At 43.9% G+C, this 18,921-nt stretch overlaps 1 protein-coding gene across 8 annotated transcripts in view; it reads left to right on the forward strand.

Annotated features, from left to right (window-relative positions):
* Nucleotides 1-18,921, forward strand: part of LOC139243687 (LIM domain-binding protein 2) — a 776,895-nt gene that overhangs the window by 423,192 nt on the left and 334,782 nt on the right. For 7 of the 8 annotated variants that reach the window (XM_070870836.1, XM_070870833.1, XM_070870835.1 and 4 more), the window contains one exon: nt 3,629-3,731. In XM_070870836.1, the coding sequence (XP_070726937.1) occupies nt 3,629-3,731 (103 nt within the window). Of the gene's footprint in view, nt 1-3,628; nt 3,732-18,921 lie in introns of those variants that run through there. The other variant, XM_070870853.1, reaches the window with a different exon arrangement.

Genomic DNA, 18,921 nt, shown 5'->3' on the forward strand with positions numbered 1-18,921 from the left:
TCCTAATTCTTATGTTCTTATGACTAAAGCATGGGCGCACAACAAGCCCTTTCACAATATGTTCCAGTTGTGGGTACAGATGCAGCACAGTTTGAATCATGGCAATCAGCTTGATGTTCTCGGTATTCTAATTTAGCGATGTTTATCCAGATTAATCCAGATTCTCTACATGAAATTATTCTTTTACTACTTTTAGTCTGCAGCACCTTGCATAGTAATTACAGCACAGAAATGGGTCTTTGACCCAACAGATCCGTGCCAGTGTCTATGCTGTAGATGAGACTTGTTCTCGTGCCTTGATGTAACTTGAAGTTGTGCTCTGATTTTTCAAGCCAGTTAATTCTAATACTTCATTAAGATCCCCTTTTAGTTGCTTCCTTTCAAGGTTTTTCAAGCTAGTTTCCCCACCCTTTTCTTATTCAATCCTTTGATTCCAGGGATCAGCCTTGTGAATCTTCTTACTTCTATCCTTACCCATCCTTCCGCTCAGCTGCTGCTGAAACCCTCATCCATGCCTGTGTTACCGCTAGACTAGACTATTCCAATACTCTCTGGCCGGCCTCCCCTCTTCCATCCTCCATAAACTTGAGCTCATCCAAAACTCTGCTGCCCATATCCTAACTAGCACCAAACCCATTCACCCATGGATTTTGATTCAATTAGTTGGAGTGGGGAAATCCAATTGATGCAGTGAGGACAGGGGCAATAGGATTTAAGTGGTGGGTGGTTTTGTTTGGAACAAGCTGTCGCTTGTGTAGGGTGGAGCTTGGGTGTTGAAGAAGTTGAATCTGGCGGTAACAGAAACAGCTGAAGATTTCAGCAGCGGAGGGCTGAAGTGGGTCATGTTGCAGGAGTGAAATAAGCACTCTTGCTAATCATTAGAATATGGGATTTGATGCTCAGCTCAGTATCTAACAGGACACCGAGGTTGCACAATATTGCTCTCAGCCTGTGCAAGGAGGCAGAGAGTGCTGTGAAGTGGGGGTTGTGGGGGAGGGCGGTGTGGGGGTACGGTGCAGAGTCTGATGGGAGGCAAGCTGTATAGCTTAGTGTGTTTTCGTATCCTTACTTCATCACTGGGGTTTGAGTTTCAATCCAACTGAAAACATTGGAAAAAAATTTTCCTCTCCAGCAGGTACGAGGGTTCAATACAAAATAAGCTTTATTTGCCAGTAATGATAGCCATGATTGTGATGAAAACAGACATTTATATCATTTCTCCAGTAGGGACTGGTAAGCATAGTAGGGACACAACTCAGTACTATTTGTGAAAGAGCATTTAATCAATAAAACTCAGCATATTGCTAAATGTAGAAAATTATATTGTACAAAAGTTTCCAAACTTTTCACGAACACATGACCATGTTTGTAGCTAAGAGTAAATGGATTCCAAGAATGTGTCAATTACTAGACCAGGTGTAGTCTCCTAGGGTTGGAGTGTGGGGGATAATTGGATCAGGACACGCAGACGTAAGATTTCTAATAAATTATTTTGTGCTGGTTTGGCTGATTTGGAGAAAATTGCACAGGACCAGCGCAACCAAGCATAAACTCTACCCACATACTCCTGCGTCCACAAAATTGGCCATGTCGACAGATCCAATTAATCACCATGACGCGTTTCTGCTAATTGCGCCCGCTTGCGGTTCTTCGAGGAGGCTCTTAAAATTAAGCAAGGGCACTAATAGACACCTTTTAAAAGCTTTTAAATTTAAAAAAATCTTTAAATTATATAGAAAATGACTACTAAACACCAATGAAACTAGTAAATGGTTGTGTATAGATTTTTAAAGTCATTTTCAGTTAGTTAAAATCAAGTTACTCACAGGTGGTGGACTTTTATTAGAAATGCTTATTTTTTTGTGATAAACCCATTTTAGCTGCATTAATAAAACAGCGCCAGGTTACCACTCTTAAATATCTCAAAGAATATTTTTTAATGCAAAAAAAATTACATTTTAAAATGCTTCCTGAATGTGCTCGTTCATGGATGATTTTACGTTTATGATTATACAAATGAGTTTGAACGGAAACTTGAACCATAAAATCAATTCAGAAAACTAGTGCAATAAAAGTACAATTTGCCCCTGGATTGCTGATTGCACCCAAAGTGGAAACTCTACCCCATGATCTTAAATCTATTATGGATGTTGTACTTCTCCATATTATCATAAAATTCCATACAGTGTGTTATAAAGTTGATGAGAGTGTCAGTAGAGCTGGAACAGATATCAGATAATGGGACCTGTAAAACATTAGAGTATTAACTTGACATTTTACAGCAATTGCACTTTTAAAAATTTTGTTCTTGGGATATGGTTAACCCTGGCAAGACTGTATTTACTGTCCATCGCTAGTTGCCCTCAGAAAGTCATGGTGGACCGTCTCCTTGAACTGCTGTAGTCCTTGTGGTGATGGTGCTCCCACACTGGTGTTAGGCAAGTAATACCAGAATATTGACCCAGCAATGATAAAGGAACGTGATTTTTGTGCAAGTCAGGCCAGTGTGTGACTTGGGAGGGGAAGTGGGAGGTGACGGTGTTTCCACAACATTGCTGCTCTTCCCCTCGGTGGTAGAGGTCACGAAGGGAGGGTGGTGATATCAAAGTAAATTGCTGCTTTGCGTCCTGTAGATTGCACATACTGTGTATCCACTGTACATTGGTGGTGAATATTGAGTTCAGTGCTGGGGATACCAACCAAGAGAATTGTTTTGTGCAGGATTATGTCACGCTTCTTGAGAGTTTAGTGGATGCACCCATCAAGGAGAACAGATTCAAATTCTTAATATGTAAAATATCACGTTATATACTGCGTAACCTTGCTTATTGTTTTTCTTACACTTGCATTTTTTCTTCTGTTCTTCTTCCCTTCACTACCTAATAGCAAGCTTACTTCACTGCCCCAGCTGATATGCATGAGCTTGTTTCAAATTTATTTGTATGCTGGTAAACTTCTCTCCTAAGGGAAACATAAATCAAATATAGAGAATGGACTTTAATTCAGCCTCCAACTAAAGAAATCAGCACTGCTTCCAGCCTGTGTTTTTTAACTTAATTTATCATTCTGTTATTATTTGTAGCTTTGCCTACAGGTTAGTGACAACATTATTTCCTTCTTCCTCAAGCTATTCTATTTGTGTGTTTCTTGAATGTGAATACATTGTAGTTGTGAAATGAGAGAATGTGTCTTCACAGTTGTAGTTCCCCACATAGTGAGCTCCTGATCTCGCCCGTGTCACTGCCACTGGGACAAGTGCAGAGTAATTTCCTCCTCCGTTGAAGAGTGAATGATTTGGGAGACATTGGGGTAAATGTTCGACTTCACCACGTGGGCGGTATTCCAACAGAGATGACCGCCCGCTCGATATTAACTCTATTGATTAAATAACAATTGGATGGGTTCTATAACGGGCGAATGATCTGCTTTGTCAAATTATCACCCACACAATGAAGATGAGCATTTAACTGCATCATCTCTGAAATGAGGCAAAATGTAGTGCTTGTCTTTATTTTTCAAAATGACTGTAATTTTCAGATTGAGCATATTCTGTATGCAGTTTAATGTATCTAATTCAGTTGGACAGTCAGCACTGATTGTTTACTTTTCGAAAATCCTTTGTCCATAGGATAGTGACAACCTGTGGTGGGACGCCTTTGCTACAGAGTTTTTTGAAGATGATGCAACATTAACACTTTCATTCTGTTTGGAAGATGGACCAAAGAGATACAGTAAGTGACCATCTTATTTGACTAAGATCAACTCCTCGTATAAATGTTCTGAATTGCTCTTTGAAATAGGAAATTTGTGGGCAAAGAAAATCCTTCCGTAAGTCAACTGATTCACCATCACAATGTTGGTCTTTTTGTTCCTGCTTAAGGTCACGTTGCTTGTTGTTGTCTTTATGCCACATTTACAGTTTGGTTATGCAGTGGATGAGGAGATCATCTGTAGTCATGAACATTCATGTGGCAATCAGGAAATTTCTGTCGATTTCACATAATTTTCAAAATACTTGAGTTAAAATAGAAGTCTCCCCGTACCAAAATTCAGAAGTGTCTATGGAAAAGCAAACAATGCTTTTGTTCAGGAACCAATTGTCAAACGTTGCTTTGGGGTTTGGAGCAGCTTATTTGAGTTGTTAGTCACATGGATGGACACACCTTAGAGTAGATAATGCTCATTTTTCTGAATGCTGACCTAATTTCAACTACCCTAACCAGTTTGTGGCTTCAGTTGCAGCCAAGTGTCAAAAACAAGCCAACTATTAGATGACCAGGAAACTTCTGTTCTTATGTATTAAAACAGTATTTACTTACTGGGGAAGAAATTGTTTGGACAAGCTTTTATATCAAATACTAGACATCCATATAATTTAGTAAGGGAGGCTCCCACATAACTTCCATCCAGAACTGCTGCTTAGTAACGACTGAAAAGGAACTAAAAGGGTTTTGGACTGTTTTTTTGTTTTAAAACAGCTAATGTATTATTTAAGTCTAATTATTGTACTCTCAGCATCTTGTGTCTTACGGCTTCTGTGCATTATTCTACTTGTAAGTAAATCTGACCAGATAGCTTTAACCTATACACATTGGTCTGATATTAGGGTTTATTGGCCCTTTGGAAGAGACAGCAAGATATGGTGAGCATTCCATGTAATCTCCAGTGAGAAAAGAATAGCAATTAGAGATTAATTGTTAAATGTGGTCATGCTAACCCACACTCAGAATATGGAAAGTACACATCTCTATTCGTAGGCGACTTTGTCTGCTTATTGCAAAAGTATTCGGGAAAAGCCAACAGTTTACTTGCACTGTATGCAATTAGCTCCTCAGCCAGAAATGATGATGTATGAGTTGCAATGCTGATTAGAAACCTGTCAGAAAAATCCATTGCTGATCACTTGTACAGTCAGAAAGTGTTTTTTTCCCCCAAAGTGCCATCAGTGTTTTCTGATGCACAGTTGAGCACCATCAAGGCCACTGTAGTTATGTCAAATAAGGGCTCCAGCAAAGCACTGGGACAGGTGGTGGCGAGGCAGCATGCATCTGGAAGCTAACCCCATGTCTGTCGATGATATCACTGCAATATCAAGCAGTCATGCTGGTCTCCTGGCCCTGAAATAGGTCAGACTGAGGAGGGGGCTATGGTGACCAGTGCACTTCCCGTGCGGAATGTGTGTCCTCATGCCGCCCGCCGTGTTTTTTGCCTGTATAACGGCTGTGGCGCCAACGAATTTCTAGGCCATGGTGTCGACCACACCTTCAATGGGAACGGGTGGTAAGTCATACCCTGCCATCTTCGGTCCTGTTTGTGCCAGGTGGGAGGCATGAAAATCTCCTCCAGTGTGTCAAGTGCAAGCATTATCAACCAAAAACAGAAAGATATGTGAAATATGCAATATTTGTACTCTATCATATCGCTCAATATCACACTGCATTTGTAATTTTGTAAATCGAGTAAATAATATGGCATCAGAATGGAGAACACTCCTGAGCTATTAAAGATAGAAGAGTCCAATATTTATATTTTGAGATTGTTCTACTTGTTGATCAGGGTGAGAGTTAAACAAATATTTAATGGATGTACAGCTGCTTCTCAAACGGGCCATGATAAAACTATTCTCAGCTTGAATATAGTTTTTTGAGTTTTTATTGAAAAACAAATAATCCTTGACAGAGTTTCGGGTAATATATATTTAATAAACAAATTGGAGGGGCATAAAGCAAATTGACAAATAAGGTTTATATTTCATTACCTATCAGTCTGATGATTAAAATTGAATTAGTCCTTGAAGGGGGTTATTACTTAAGTGTCTGAACAAGTCGAATTCCATTTTTCTTTTCATTTTGTTTTGTGAAACGCATTCCCATGATCTCATCCATTTGCATTTAGGACCATGAAAACAAATTCAATTTTATGACCTGATTATAGAATTCTGTTGGTGTTTTATGGATCTGTCCTTCTATCCATTTTTCTGTGACAGCTACAAACCAATGGCCTTGGACATGAAGCATCTTGCTAAAAGGAAATAATTACTATGTGACAATGGTCTACAGTGGCCTTACCCTTGAGAATATTCTGATCAAAAATACTTAACAATGTCCCCTATTTAATTTGTTTTTCTCTAAAATGTTAAGATTTTAAAATCTCACCACTTCTTAAGTGGAGCAGCCGTTTTGTGCTGAATCGTGACATTTTGTTAGTGAGGTCTTAGGTCCTAGACTTTATTCAATACCTTCCCCAACTGCTGCTATGTCCATAGTGAACAAGGTACATTCACCCCAGTGAACACGTTACATTGAGCATCGTGAACAAGGTACATTAACCCCAGTGAACATGTTACGTTGAACATAGTGAACACGTTACATTGAGCATAGTGAACACGTTACATTGAGCATAGTGAACACGTTGCATTGAGCATAGTGAACATGTTACATTGAGCATAGTGAACCCGTTACATTGAGCATAGTGAACACGTTACATTGAGCATAGTGAACATGTTACGTTGAGCATAGTGAACATGTTACGTTGAGCATAGTGAACATGTTACGTTGAGCATAGTGAACATATTATGTTGAGCATAGTGAACATGTTACGTTGAGCATAGTGAACATGTTACGTTGAGCATAGTGAACAAGGTACATTGAGCATAGTGAACACGTTACATTGAGCATAGTGAACATGTTACGTTGAGCATAGTGAACTCGTTACATTGAGCATAGTGAACATGTTACGTTGAGCATAGTGAACCCGTTACATTGAGCATAGTGAACATGTTACATTGAGCATAGTGAACATGTTACGTTGAGCATAGTGAACCCGTTACATTGAGCATAGTGAACATGTTACATTGAGCATAGTGAACATGTTACGTTGAGCATAGTGAACCCGTTACATTGAGCATAGTGAACATGTTACGTTGAGCATAGTGAACACGTTACATTGAGCATAGAGGGAAGTGACCCGGGCCCAGGAGAGGCGTGAGTTTGGGGCCCAGATGAGGCGAGGGCCCTGGGGCAGCATGGGCCAGCCCACACTGTGATATGTGTGTGCGCTAGGTCCGCCCAGCCGAGCTCGTCTCCAGTTGTCTTGGGTAATCCTTACTACTGGACCAAGACCTAGCTCTGTCAAGCCCGTGTGGTGGCTGGTGTGCAACGGCCAACACACGTTAAAAAATTCCCCACACCAGCATCTTCCACCCTTCAAGATGTGGTTCGGGATCTGGAATATTAGGTCCTTCATTGAAACACCTGTGAACTCCTCGCTTTTTGCCGTGGAAGCAAGTCATCCTCGCTTCGAGGGACTGCCTCTGATGATGATGATATGTCAAAAGCTGACACCGAAGCTTTGTGTTTAAGCGCTCAGCTTCAAATATTCGGCAAAGGTGGTTGTTCCAATCTAATTGCATGGGAAGCTGTTTTTAATACAATATTTCCCACTTAGAAATAAGTTTATTTGTCTAAAATCTACACAAACATTTCAGCATAAGATAGGACCCTGAGTATTCCTTTAACACTGTATCTGTACTCAATGCCCATATCCAAATCAGTCCGATTTCATTTTTGCTCAGATTAATTTCCATGAAGTAACTTTACTAAGGTTGCATGAACTTGACGGGCTGTTTCCACTGCTGCTCCCTGCCACTACTGGCAAGAGTTTGTTTTTAGTGTTTAGAATATTGTTGACATACAACTTCCTGACGTCTTACATCTGAGTGAGAATGTTTTCACAGTTTGTCTTTTGATTTTTTGAGATATTCTTAAAACGTCAAGTTGAAAAACTTTATTCTGCAACGACTATTTATGTCTCTTTAATACATTAAAAGTGACTTTTTATTTTATGTGGCCTCCTCCACACTGTCAGTGGGTTATAATAGCCACTTGAAATAGACAGCAGGTCTGTCAGCACCTGAAAAGAGAAAAGACAGGTTGACCTTTTAGCTGTAGGCCTGTTGTCGGTGTTTTTATGAAGAGCCTACACCTGAAATATTAACATTTTTTTTTCTCTATCTGACTGCTGATGGACCTGCTGAGTATTTCCATTATTTTGGAATTTTTTCCCTCTTTATTTATGAGAGATATGTGTCCATAAGGAGTATGTAGGTGCCTGACCTATGGACCTGTTCATTGTCAGAGGTCTCTTTAATAAAATAACATTCCTCCCCCTGGCACTGGGGTGTTTCCTCTGTGCTCTTCTGCACTGAAAGGCTGGGAGGGTAACACTAGGACTTCAAACTCTCTTATCAACCCCTCGAATTACATTTTTGGTCATGCCTTTTATCTTTGTTGTACACTTCTACTGTGATTAAGTTTCATCAGGTATGAAGCGATGCCCATTTGGAATAAAAACATTCAGAATAAAATGTGCTTGGTATAGAAAAGCAATGTTGCTGTAAACCAAAATACAGATGATTGGTGTAGATGCAAAGATATAAAACAAGAGTTTTAGGCAGCAGAGGCTGACTTAAAATGTATCTGAAAGGAAACCCTTTCCCAATGACCAGAAAGAACAATATGTTTTTGTAATGCTAACAACCACTTTACTGTTAGCATAACAAAAACATTATTGTTAAGAAAAGCATCTCTGGGCATCAGTGTTAACAGTGTTCAGTTCACCTCTTTAAAAGCCATAGATAATTCTGCAAAGGTTCTAAAATGACACTCTGTAGCAGTGATAAGAATAGCTGATAGGGAGCGAATAGGTCCATTCACAATGTCAGGTATCAGATTTGTTAGATGTTTTATCAGTCGGCAAGGCACAGAAGTTGTAGGGCAAAAGGCAATTAACATCCAGTCAAATCAGTTGGTGCACCTTTCCCTGTGAACTGTGCTCCCAGATAAGGGTTTTTTCATGCAATAAAACGTTTGTGCTGTCAATGTAATGCAAACCTGTTGTGGTAAATCTCCAGCTTATCTTTTCAGTGGGTATGTGTGTTTTGTTGGATATGTATGTTCCCAGAGAGTAGTAACATCAATATACTGGGCCACTGGGACTGGGTTGTAAGAATAAATTCTGAATGCAGATTTTTTTCAATACACTGATTAACTGGAATACTAATTTATGAACAAAGAGGAAGTTCTTTAGTTATTGTAAGTTACATGAGAGTGGTAGCCTTGTGGGGATAAAGAACCTTTTATCAGGAAAAAGTGTGTACACATACATAAATATTATATATACTAGAACAGTATGAAATTAGCTCTACAGGACAAGAGTTTTATTAAAATGTATCACAGATCCTCATCAGAGCTTTCCAAATGATGAATGCTTTGGAGGAATATAGAAAGTTAAGAGGTAAAATTAAAAAGGATATTAGGAATGCTAAGAGAAAGCATGAAAATTGTTGGCTAGTAAAATTAAGGAAAACCCAAAGATGTTCTATAAATATATTAAAAGATGTTCTATAAATATATTAAGAGCAAGAGGATAACTAAAGAAAGGGTAGGGCCTATTAGAGATCATGAGGATAATCTTTGTGTGGAGGCGGAAGATGTTGGTATGGTTCTTAATGAATACTTTGCGTCTGTTTTCACAAAGGAAAGGGGCAATGCAGATACTGCTACCAAGGAGGAGTGTGAAATTTTGGATGAAATAAATATAGTGAGAGAGGAGGTATTAAGGGGTTTAGCGACTTTGAAAGTAGGTAAGTCCCCAGGCCCGGATGAAATGCATCCCAGGCTGTTGAGCGAAGTAAAAGAGGAAATAGCAGAGGCCTTGACCATCATTTTTCAGTCCTCTTTGGATTCAGGCATGGTGCCAGAAGAATGGAGGACTGCTAATGTGATACCCTTGTTTAAGAAGGGAGAAAGGGCTAGGCTGAGTAATTACAGGCCTGTCAGCCTAACTTCAGTGGTGGGAAAATTATTGGAAAAACTCCTAAAAGAAAGTATAAATCTACATTTGGAAAGGCAAGGATTAATTAGGGACAGTCAGCATGGATTTGTTAAGGGAAGATTGTGTTTGACTGACCTGATTGAATGTTTTGAGAAGGTAACCAGGAGGGTCAATGAGGGTAGTGTATACGATGTAGTGTATATGGATTTTAGTAAAGCTTTTGGTAAGGTCCCACATAGTAGCCTGCTCATGAAGGTTAAAGCCCATGGGATCTTAGAGGTAGAAAGCAAAGATTAATGGTTGCTGAATGTTTTTGTGACTGGAAGGATGTTTCCAGTAGTGTTCCGCAGGGCTCAGTACTGGATCCCTTGCTTTTTGTGGTATACATCAATGATCGAGATTTGAAAATAGGGAATATGATTAAGAAGTTTGCAGATGACACTAAAATTGTCTGTGTGGTTGATAATAAAGAGGAAAGTCATGGACTGCAGGAGGATATCAATCTACTGGTCAGGTGGGCAGAGCAGTGGCAAATGGAATTTAATTTGGAGAAGTGTGAGGTAATGCATTTTGGGAGGGCTAATAAGGAAAGGGTATACACATTAAGCGGTAGGCCAATTAAAAGTGTAGATGAACAAAGAGACCTTGGACTGTTTGTCCACAGATCCCTGAAAGTAACAGGCCAGGTGGATAAGGGGGTTAAGAAGGCATACGGAATGCTTGTCTTTATTGGCTGAGGCATAGAATATAAGAGCAGGGAGGTTATGCTTAAATTGTATAATACACTGATTAGGCCACAGCTGGAGTACTGCGTGCATTCTGGTCGCCGTATTATTGGAAGGACATGATTGCACTAGAGAGGATGCAGAGGAGATTTACTAGAGGGTGCTGCCTGGAATGGAAAATCTTAGCTATCATCATCATCATTGACAGTCTCTCGGAGTCAAGGAAGACTTGCTTCCACTCCCTAAGTGAGTTCTTTGATGGCTGAACAGTCCGATATGAGAGCCACAGACCCTGTCACAGGTGGGACAGACATTCGTCGAGGGAAGGGATCGATGGGGCTGGTTTGCCACACGCTCCTTCCGCTGCCTGCACTTGGTCTCTTTGCACACTTTGCGTTGAGACTCGAAGAGCTCAACGCCCTCCCGGATGCACTTTCTCCAACTCGGGCAGTCTTCGGCCAGGGTCTCCCAATGTCAGTGGTGATGTCGCACTTTACCAGGGAGGCTTTGAGGGTGTCCTTATAACGTTTTCGCTGTCCTCCTTCAGCTCGTTTGCCATGAAGGAGCTCCGCATAAAGCATTTGCTTCGGGAGTCTTGTATCTGGCATGCGAACTATGTGGCCTGCCCAGCGAAGCTGATCGAGTGTGGTCAGTGCTTCAATACTGGGGATGTTGGCCTGGTCGAGGACACTGATGTTGGTCCGCCTGTCCTCCCAGGGGATTTGCAGGATCTTGCGGAGACATCGTTGGTGATATATCTCCAGGGACTTGAGGTACCTTCTATATATCGTCCATGCCTCAGATCCATATAGGAGGGTGGGTATTACCACAGCTCTGTAGACCATGAGTTTGGTGGTAGATTTGAGGGCCTGGTCTTCAAACACTCTTTTCCTCAGACGGCCGCAGGCTGCACTGGCACACTGGAGGCGATGTTAAATCTCCGCATCAATGTCTGCCTTTGTTGATAAGAGGCTCCGAGATATGGGAAATGGTCCACGTTGTTGAGGGCCGCGCCGTGAATCTTGATAATTGGAGGGCAGTGCTGTGCAGCGGTGACAGGCTGGTGGAGGACCTTTGTCTTACCGATGTTAAGCGTAAGGCCCATGCTTTCATATGCCTCAGTGAATACATTGACTACGAGGACAGATTGGAGAGGCTGAGTTTGTTCTCACTGGGACAGAGGAGACTGAGAGGAGACCTCATTGAGGTGTACAAAATTTTGAGGGGCCTGAATATTGTGGTTAGCAAGGGCCTATTTCCCTTGGTGGAGGAGTCAATTACGAGAGGGAATAGTTTTAAGGTGGTTGGTGGAAGGTTCAGAGGAGATTTGAGGGGAAGCTTCTTCACGCAGAAGCTTGTGGGGGCCTGGAGCTCACTGCCTGGAAGGGTGATGGATGTAGAAACCCTCACCACATTTAAAAGCTGCATGGATGGGCACTTGAAGTGCCATAACCTGCAGGGTTACGGACCTAGAGCTGGTAAGTGAGATTAGACTAGATAAACTCTTGTTGGCTGGTGGCTGGTGCCGATACGATGATAAGTACTATAGTGAATGGAATACAGCCAGGGAGATCTCCTGGACTAGTTTTGACCGCCTGGATGGGTCGGAGAGGAATTTTCCCTAATTTTTTTTTTCCCCAGTTGGCCTGGGTTTTTATCTGGTTTTTGCCTCTCCCAGGAGATCACGTGGCTCCGGTTGGGATGGAGTGTAGAATGTTTTGGGATGTCACAGTTGTGTGGCGCGGGATGGTTGGGCTGGGTGCTCTTTACCTTTCCGTCATTATTCATTGTTCATAGGTTTATACGTAACCTTCAGCGCTGCTGAACGAGAGCCGTGTGGCTCTTTGTCGGCCGGTACGGACACGATGAGCCGCAATGGCCTCCTTCTGCGCTGTGGATTTCTATGTTTCTGTCTTTCTAGTCTACATATTTTGTTTGTGTGTGTGTGCGTGCCTGCATTTTACATTGCATTTCAACTATTAGGACATCTGGTTGCAAGTGATTGGCAAATATGTAGTATTCCAGCAGCGACAGAGAATAGATCGCAGTCATATTGTCCGAGTTCCTTGCTTTTCCCTGTTGATTTTGCTTAATATGGGCCATGGTTGAAATCCGCCCCTCCACTATAATTAATACCTACCACTTCCTCTCTTTCAGTCAGTTCCTTATCTAATTCCACGGCTGGAATTTTCACCTTAGAGCTGGGGAGGGTGCGTGCGGGCCGGGTACCTGGTCACAATCTTGAAGTTTTCAACAGCGCTACGTGTTTAACTGAATTGGATCAATTGAAACAGTCATGCAGGTTTCGCTGCCAATTAAATGGAGCGGGTCTGATGACGTCCCCAATTACTTGCTTTCAGCTCAGATATTTAAATGAGCCTTGCACACATCTCAGTTGAACGTTGTTGGAGAAGATATACAGGTGGTTGGGAGAACTGGCTATATCGAAGAATTCTGTGTGGGTGCAAGCAAGAATGGAATCACAGTGCCAGACAGCTATGCCCAGGTTCTCGGACGCCTTCCTGGAAGTCCTGGCCAGAGCACACAGGGAGGTTCTATTCCCTGGCAGTGGCAGGAAGAGAGCAGCCGGAGAAACCAAAACAGCATGGCTGGAGATTGCCCAAGATTGAGCAGCAGAGGTGTTGTCTGCCGCTCCTGGATTCAATGCCGCAAGAGATTTAATGATCCCATGGGGTCAGGAAAAGTGAGTACAATGCCACATTCAACTGTATCCAAATGTGCGTGTCATGCTAACCCCATCACTCTGCCTTTCCAAGCCTACTCCTGCACGTCACTCCTCATAACAACCTATCTTGCAGGCGCATCCATCGCTCACTGTCAATGCACCTATTCACATCCCCATTTGACTAACCATCACTGACAGTCCCCCTCATTCTAATGTAATCCTACAAAGTAATGCCACAGAATGAAGCCATTTGGCAATGTCACACCATTCCCACATAGTCACTCTCTACAAAGGCAGCCCAAACATCCCTTACACTCATTCCATCACTCTCACGCAAAGTTCTCTTCTTTCCCTCCTTGCAGTAGAAGAGAGCACAGAACAGGAGAGAAAGAGAAAGAACCCTCCAATATGCACTAATTTGATGCCAGCAGAGGAGGATGCTCTCGAAATAAGTGGAGTGACAGCTGGTGGTGGTGGGAGACGGAGAGAGGGGGACCTCCCAGCAACCTAGTGACAGAATTAAATATCCCACATAGCATAAAACAGTCATATATGCTGACTGATATCAGCAGCAAGTGAAATATCATCATGTGCATAATGGTAACGTTACACGTTCTTATCATAAGACCCATGCGCACCCAGCAGACAGGCGCACATCAGTGGGTCCTGCGAGACATAAAGCCAGACTTTCCATAAAGGCCCTCAGTGCCCGATTGCCCGCTGAGAAGGATCGCTAACGCTCGGCGATAAAAGCAGGCGAGAATTTCCATTTTGAGGGTAAAGGTAAGTAGAACTGATCGCCCGGTGAAAAAAATCGGTGTTGTACACTCATTCTTGCTGGTTTTCTCGGCGGGTAAGTGCAAAGTTAGCCAAGTGGGCGGTCGTTACCGGAATGGACGGTAAGGACAAAAATTTAGGCCGAGACTGCGGTTGGGCCTACGGAGGAGGAAAAACTTAAAGAAAAAATTATCATTAAAAAAAAAACACATACAAAGCATTCCCAAGACAGTTTTAACCCTAATCGGCATGGTAACATTTTAACAAAATAATTAAATAACCTTTAACTTACCTTTCTTTGCAGAGTCCCCCCCTTACTGCCCTGTAAAATCAGCTTTTACAGGCGGGTCTCTCGACAATCTGGACGTTGACGGTTGAGCCCAAACTTACGCCCTGGCGGTTATTCTCGGCATTGCACATGGGTGGTTTGGTCCCAGCGGGCGACTTCAGATGTGGCCAACACCAAGGAAAAAACTTACGTGCAAACTCTCACCAGGCGACAAACCAGCTGTAATGCCGAGAAAATCGCCGACAATGAAGCCGAAAGTCTGGCCCATGGAGTATTGTTGTCACTTGGTGTCTCACACATCACAAGTGAGCAAGAGCAAATGGTGGAGACAGGGACAGCAGTGGAAACTCCTCACCGGAGGGCGCAGGACACTCCAAGCTCTGCTCAGCTGCGTGCAGAAGCTGAATCTCGGGAGCCATCCACAAAGAGGTTAATCTTGTAGGCTCTGGCAGCTTTTGCAGCCGCAATGTGCCCAATTGTGGAGAAAATGGAGGAGTCCATCTCCAATATGAGTAGCACCATGTTGCAGGCAGTGGTGACGATGTGCTGTTCCATGGAAAGGATGGCTGCCTGCATGGAGCAGCTAATGTGCCAGTTGAACAAGAACATGCTTGCTGTGAACAGCAGCTTGCAGACTATTATTGAATCCATCTTTAGAAGGAATACTAACGTAGACTTGGGCGTTCATCGGCCCACTGATGTACAGCAAGGTGCTCTCCATTTCGTTGCTAGCAGGGAAGTGTGGGTGGCCCATGAGAGGGATGATGTTGAGAGGGGACATGGATGGAGGCTATGCTCAAAGCACTCCCACTTCTCCCCCGTTGCCTCCCCCTCAGTCAGAGCCCCACATGCTGCCTTGGATCCCGATGGCCGAGTCTGTCCCTGCAGTTGAAGGAGGAGCAGTCTTTGGGAGAGCCCTCACAGGCTCTAAAACCCAGAGGACGTCAGCCAAAAGTGTCCAAGCAGTTGCAGCAGGAAAGTTTGCAGCCTGCCTCTACCTCTGCTGAAGCCACAGGGGGTGGACCTCGTAGGAACACTCGGGAAAAGTAAAAAGACACAATCGTAGATGCACATGGATGTTTGCCAAAATGTTAGTGTTAAGTTTCAGTTCTATTTATGATGCCCATAAATTTAGTTCTTTGCACCACTTTCCCATCTTGTCTATTTTTGCCTGCTACCTGGGAAGTGGCCTTGTCGCTTGGAGTGAATGGTGAGACATTAATTAACCTCGAGCAATGGGTGTGTGTGTGTGTGACAGAAATAGTTTGGTCATTTTAGGATGCCTTGTGGTGTTGATGGGGGTGGGGTGGGCGGGGGAAGTTGGTACAGCATTTGGGAGCTAGATGGGTGCACTAGTAGCATCTGGGAAGACACTGAGCACCTCGAATCTTGTCGCCGAGAGCATGCAGAAACCAAGCGCAGACAGCGGAAGGAGCATGTGGCAAACCAGACTCCCCACACATCCTTTCCTTCAACCACTGTCTGCCCCACCTGTTACAGAGACTGTAATTCCCGCATTGGACTGTGCAGTCACCTGAGAACTCACTTTTAGAGTGGAAGCAAGTCTTCCTCGATTCCGAGGGACTGCCTATGATGATGCATCTGTGGGCAGCTGACTGCGAGATCCTGCAAATGTCTGCTGCAGATTCTCGGCAGGAGCTAGAAGCAAAGAAGTTGAGTGCAGTGGCGACTTTGACTGGTAAGGCAAGTTCTCCAGGTCCTCTGGGTAGCAGATCTTCTTCCACAGGCTATAAATGTCTGCCATGACATGACGTGCTAGCCTGAGGCATTGCTGTTCAGTCATGTCAAGGAAGCTCATCCTCTGCCTGTATACCCTGTGTTGGGGGTATCACCTCTGGCACGGTGCAGCCCTGTGCTGATTCCCTCTCTCCTGTGGAGCATCAGGTCGGTGAGGAGAAAGCTGCTGGTGGTGAGGCTGGTGCTGGGGCTCATCTTCGTCTAAAAATGAGGTCCCAAGGTGAAGCAGAATAAGCAGCACCTATGCTGATCTAACAGATATCAGGTCAAGTAGAGATCAGAGGCACAATCCTCCAATGTACTGAGAGTGATTAGCAATGTGTTGAGAGTGGCTTCTGAGGTTGCAGAAATCACCTGCAAACTCCTGAAAGCAAAATTTCTACACAAAATGGTGTTAGCCAGTGAGTGTTTGTGTGCTTTTTTCAGCTGTCCCTTAATGAACTCGCACAATGGCCACTGAGCTTTTGCTTTGCCTTCACAGGTGAGGTTCAGGAAGTCCATGAATCCCATGCACAAGCAGCTGAAGCCTCTAAAGGTCTCTAAACGAGCTATTAATTACCTCAATAAGGTCGCCCATCTCTCCCGAGCCAGTCTGTGGCACGCTTCAAAACGCGCCCGAGTTAAATGCAAAGTCGGCGGGATGAAGGCTGGTTCCTGACATGCTGTCAATTTCAGCGCTTTTAACTGCTGACCCGCTCCCAAACCCGCAGGCTCTGCAGTGTGAAAATTCCGGCCCACATTTTACGAGCATGCCCGCTGCCTTAAACTGTTGAGCAACCCTTTCACCTGAACTTTATCAGAAGCCTCCTGGACGTCTAGGTATTCTATATCATGGGGTTTCCGACATGCACTCAAAAAGTCAATAAGGTTGCTCTTTAGAAACTGTCTTTTTTAGATTATTTTCTTATAAGAAATTCTAAAGTGTGTTCCCAATAAAATTGCATTATTTTGTCAGTTACTAATGCAAGACTAAGGGGTTTGCAGTTATTTGGGTTTGCTTTATCGTCTGACATGAAATTGGTTGACTAGTTTCCAATCCAGTGGATAGACCCCTGTATTTGCTGACTGCCTCATGAAAATTGTCAGAATAGGTCATTCAGGCCATTCAGAGTTAAACTATGATTGACTTCCCTCTCACATCACCTGCTGATCTCTTAATTGAACACTAATTTTCTTCCCTGATCTCCCCTGAAAGACAATAAGTAGCATTGTTAAATATCTCAATAACCCTGCAACTGTTTTGTTGTAATCAGTAATCAAGTGCCCCCTGATTAAAGGGGAGGCACACTTCAAAAGCTTTTCAGGTGCCCCCTTGTTTTTTTTATTTTTTTGCTTTTTTTTTCTGAGGGCACCAAAACAAAAATTATACAAGTGCCCCCTGGCTAAAAGTGGGGGCACTGAAACCGACAAACTGAAACAAATTAAACTTTGGACATTAACATCAAATTAAAATTTGTTTGCCGGGGGTGATGATGCACTCCAATCCCTCTGTCACCCACTTTTCGTGGAAGGCCGCGAGCGTACCGGTGGAAGGATTTGAACTCAGATCGCTAGATTCAAAATCCAGAGTGCTCACCATTACACCATCAAACCAACGATCAATAACCCTGCATCCCACTTTTCAACGTACAGGTGCAGCGCCTAAAATCCGGAACCCTCGGGACCGAGGCCTTTCCGGATTTTGGGCTTTTCTGGACTTTTGATTTGCTTTCTGTCGTCACGAATCTGGAAACACCTGAGCTCAAGTTTGGGTATTTCCGGATTTTGGAACGTCAGAAAGGGGAGGGGGGATTCCCACTGAGGAGCTGTTCGGGCCGTCTGGCCCCGCCAAGGAGGATGTCGTCGGGCGGGCGGCCCCGCCAAGGAGGTCATCATCGGGCAGGCCCTGCCGAGGATGTTATCATCGAGCGGGCCCCACCAAGTAGGTTGTCGGGTGGGTGGTCCCCGCCGAGGATGTTGTCGGGCGGGCAGGCCCCGCCATAGAGGTTGTCGGGCGGGCCCCACCAAGGAACGGGAGGCCTGGAGTTCGGCGGGGAGCGGGAGGCCCGGAGGTCGGCGAGGAGTTGATTGATAATTATCTCTCTTTTTCTTTTATAACAGATAAGTCTAATGAGAGGGATGGCTGGGCAGTTCAGTCCTGTGGCATGTGGAAAGTCCGGGATGCTTCGCGCAGCTTAGACAACCATGGGTGCAGGAGGTGTCTCCAGCTTAAACTACTCGAGCTCTGCGTTTCGGAGCTTGAGCAGCGGCTGGAGTCACTACGGTGCATCCGCGAAACTGAGAGCTACGTGGATAGCACATTTCAGGAGGTGGTCACCCCACAGCTTAAAAGCATGCAGGCAGAGAAGTGGGTGAACACCAGACGGAGGAAGAACGCTAGGCAGGTAGTGTAAGAGCGCAAGAGTCCCCCATCTGAGTCCAACCAATATTCTCTTCTGAGCACCAGTGAGGGCAATGATGCCTCTGGGGAGTCCAGCCAGAGCCAAGTTCAAGGCACCACGGGTGGCTCAGCTGCACAGGGGGGAGGGCCAAAGAATAAAAGAGCTGTAGTGGTAGGTGATTCAATAGCTCGGGGAATAGAGAGGTTTTCTGCCAGGGTCAAGGATGTCAGAGCGGATGCAGGGCATTCTGGGGGGAGAGAGTAAACAGCTAGAGCTCGTGGTCCATATTGGGACCAATGACATAGATAGAAAGAGAGATGAGGTCCTGCAGGCAGAATTTAGGGAGTTAGGAGAAAAAGTAAAGGGTAGGACCTCAAAGGTAGTAATCTCCAGGTTACTACCAGCACCACGTGCGAATGAGTACAACAATAGAAGGATAGAGAGGATGAACGCGTAGCTGGAAAGTTGGCG

This window comes from Pristiophorus japonicus, chromosome 2, assembly GCF_044704955.1.
Source record: "Pristiophorus japonicus isolate sPriJap1 chromosome 2, sPriJap1.hap1, whole genome shotgun sequence".
Taxonomy (NCBI): domain Eukaryota; kingdom Metazoa; phylum Chordata; class Chondrichthyes; family Pristiophoridae; genus Pristiophorus; species Pristiophorus japonicus.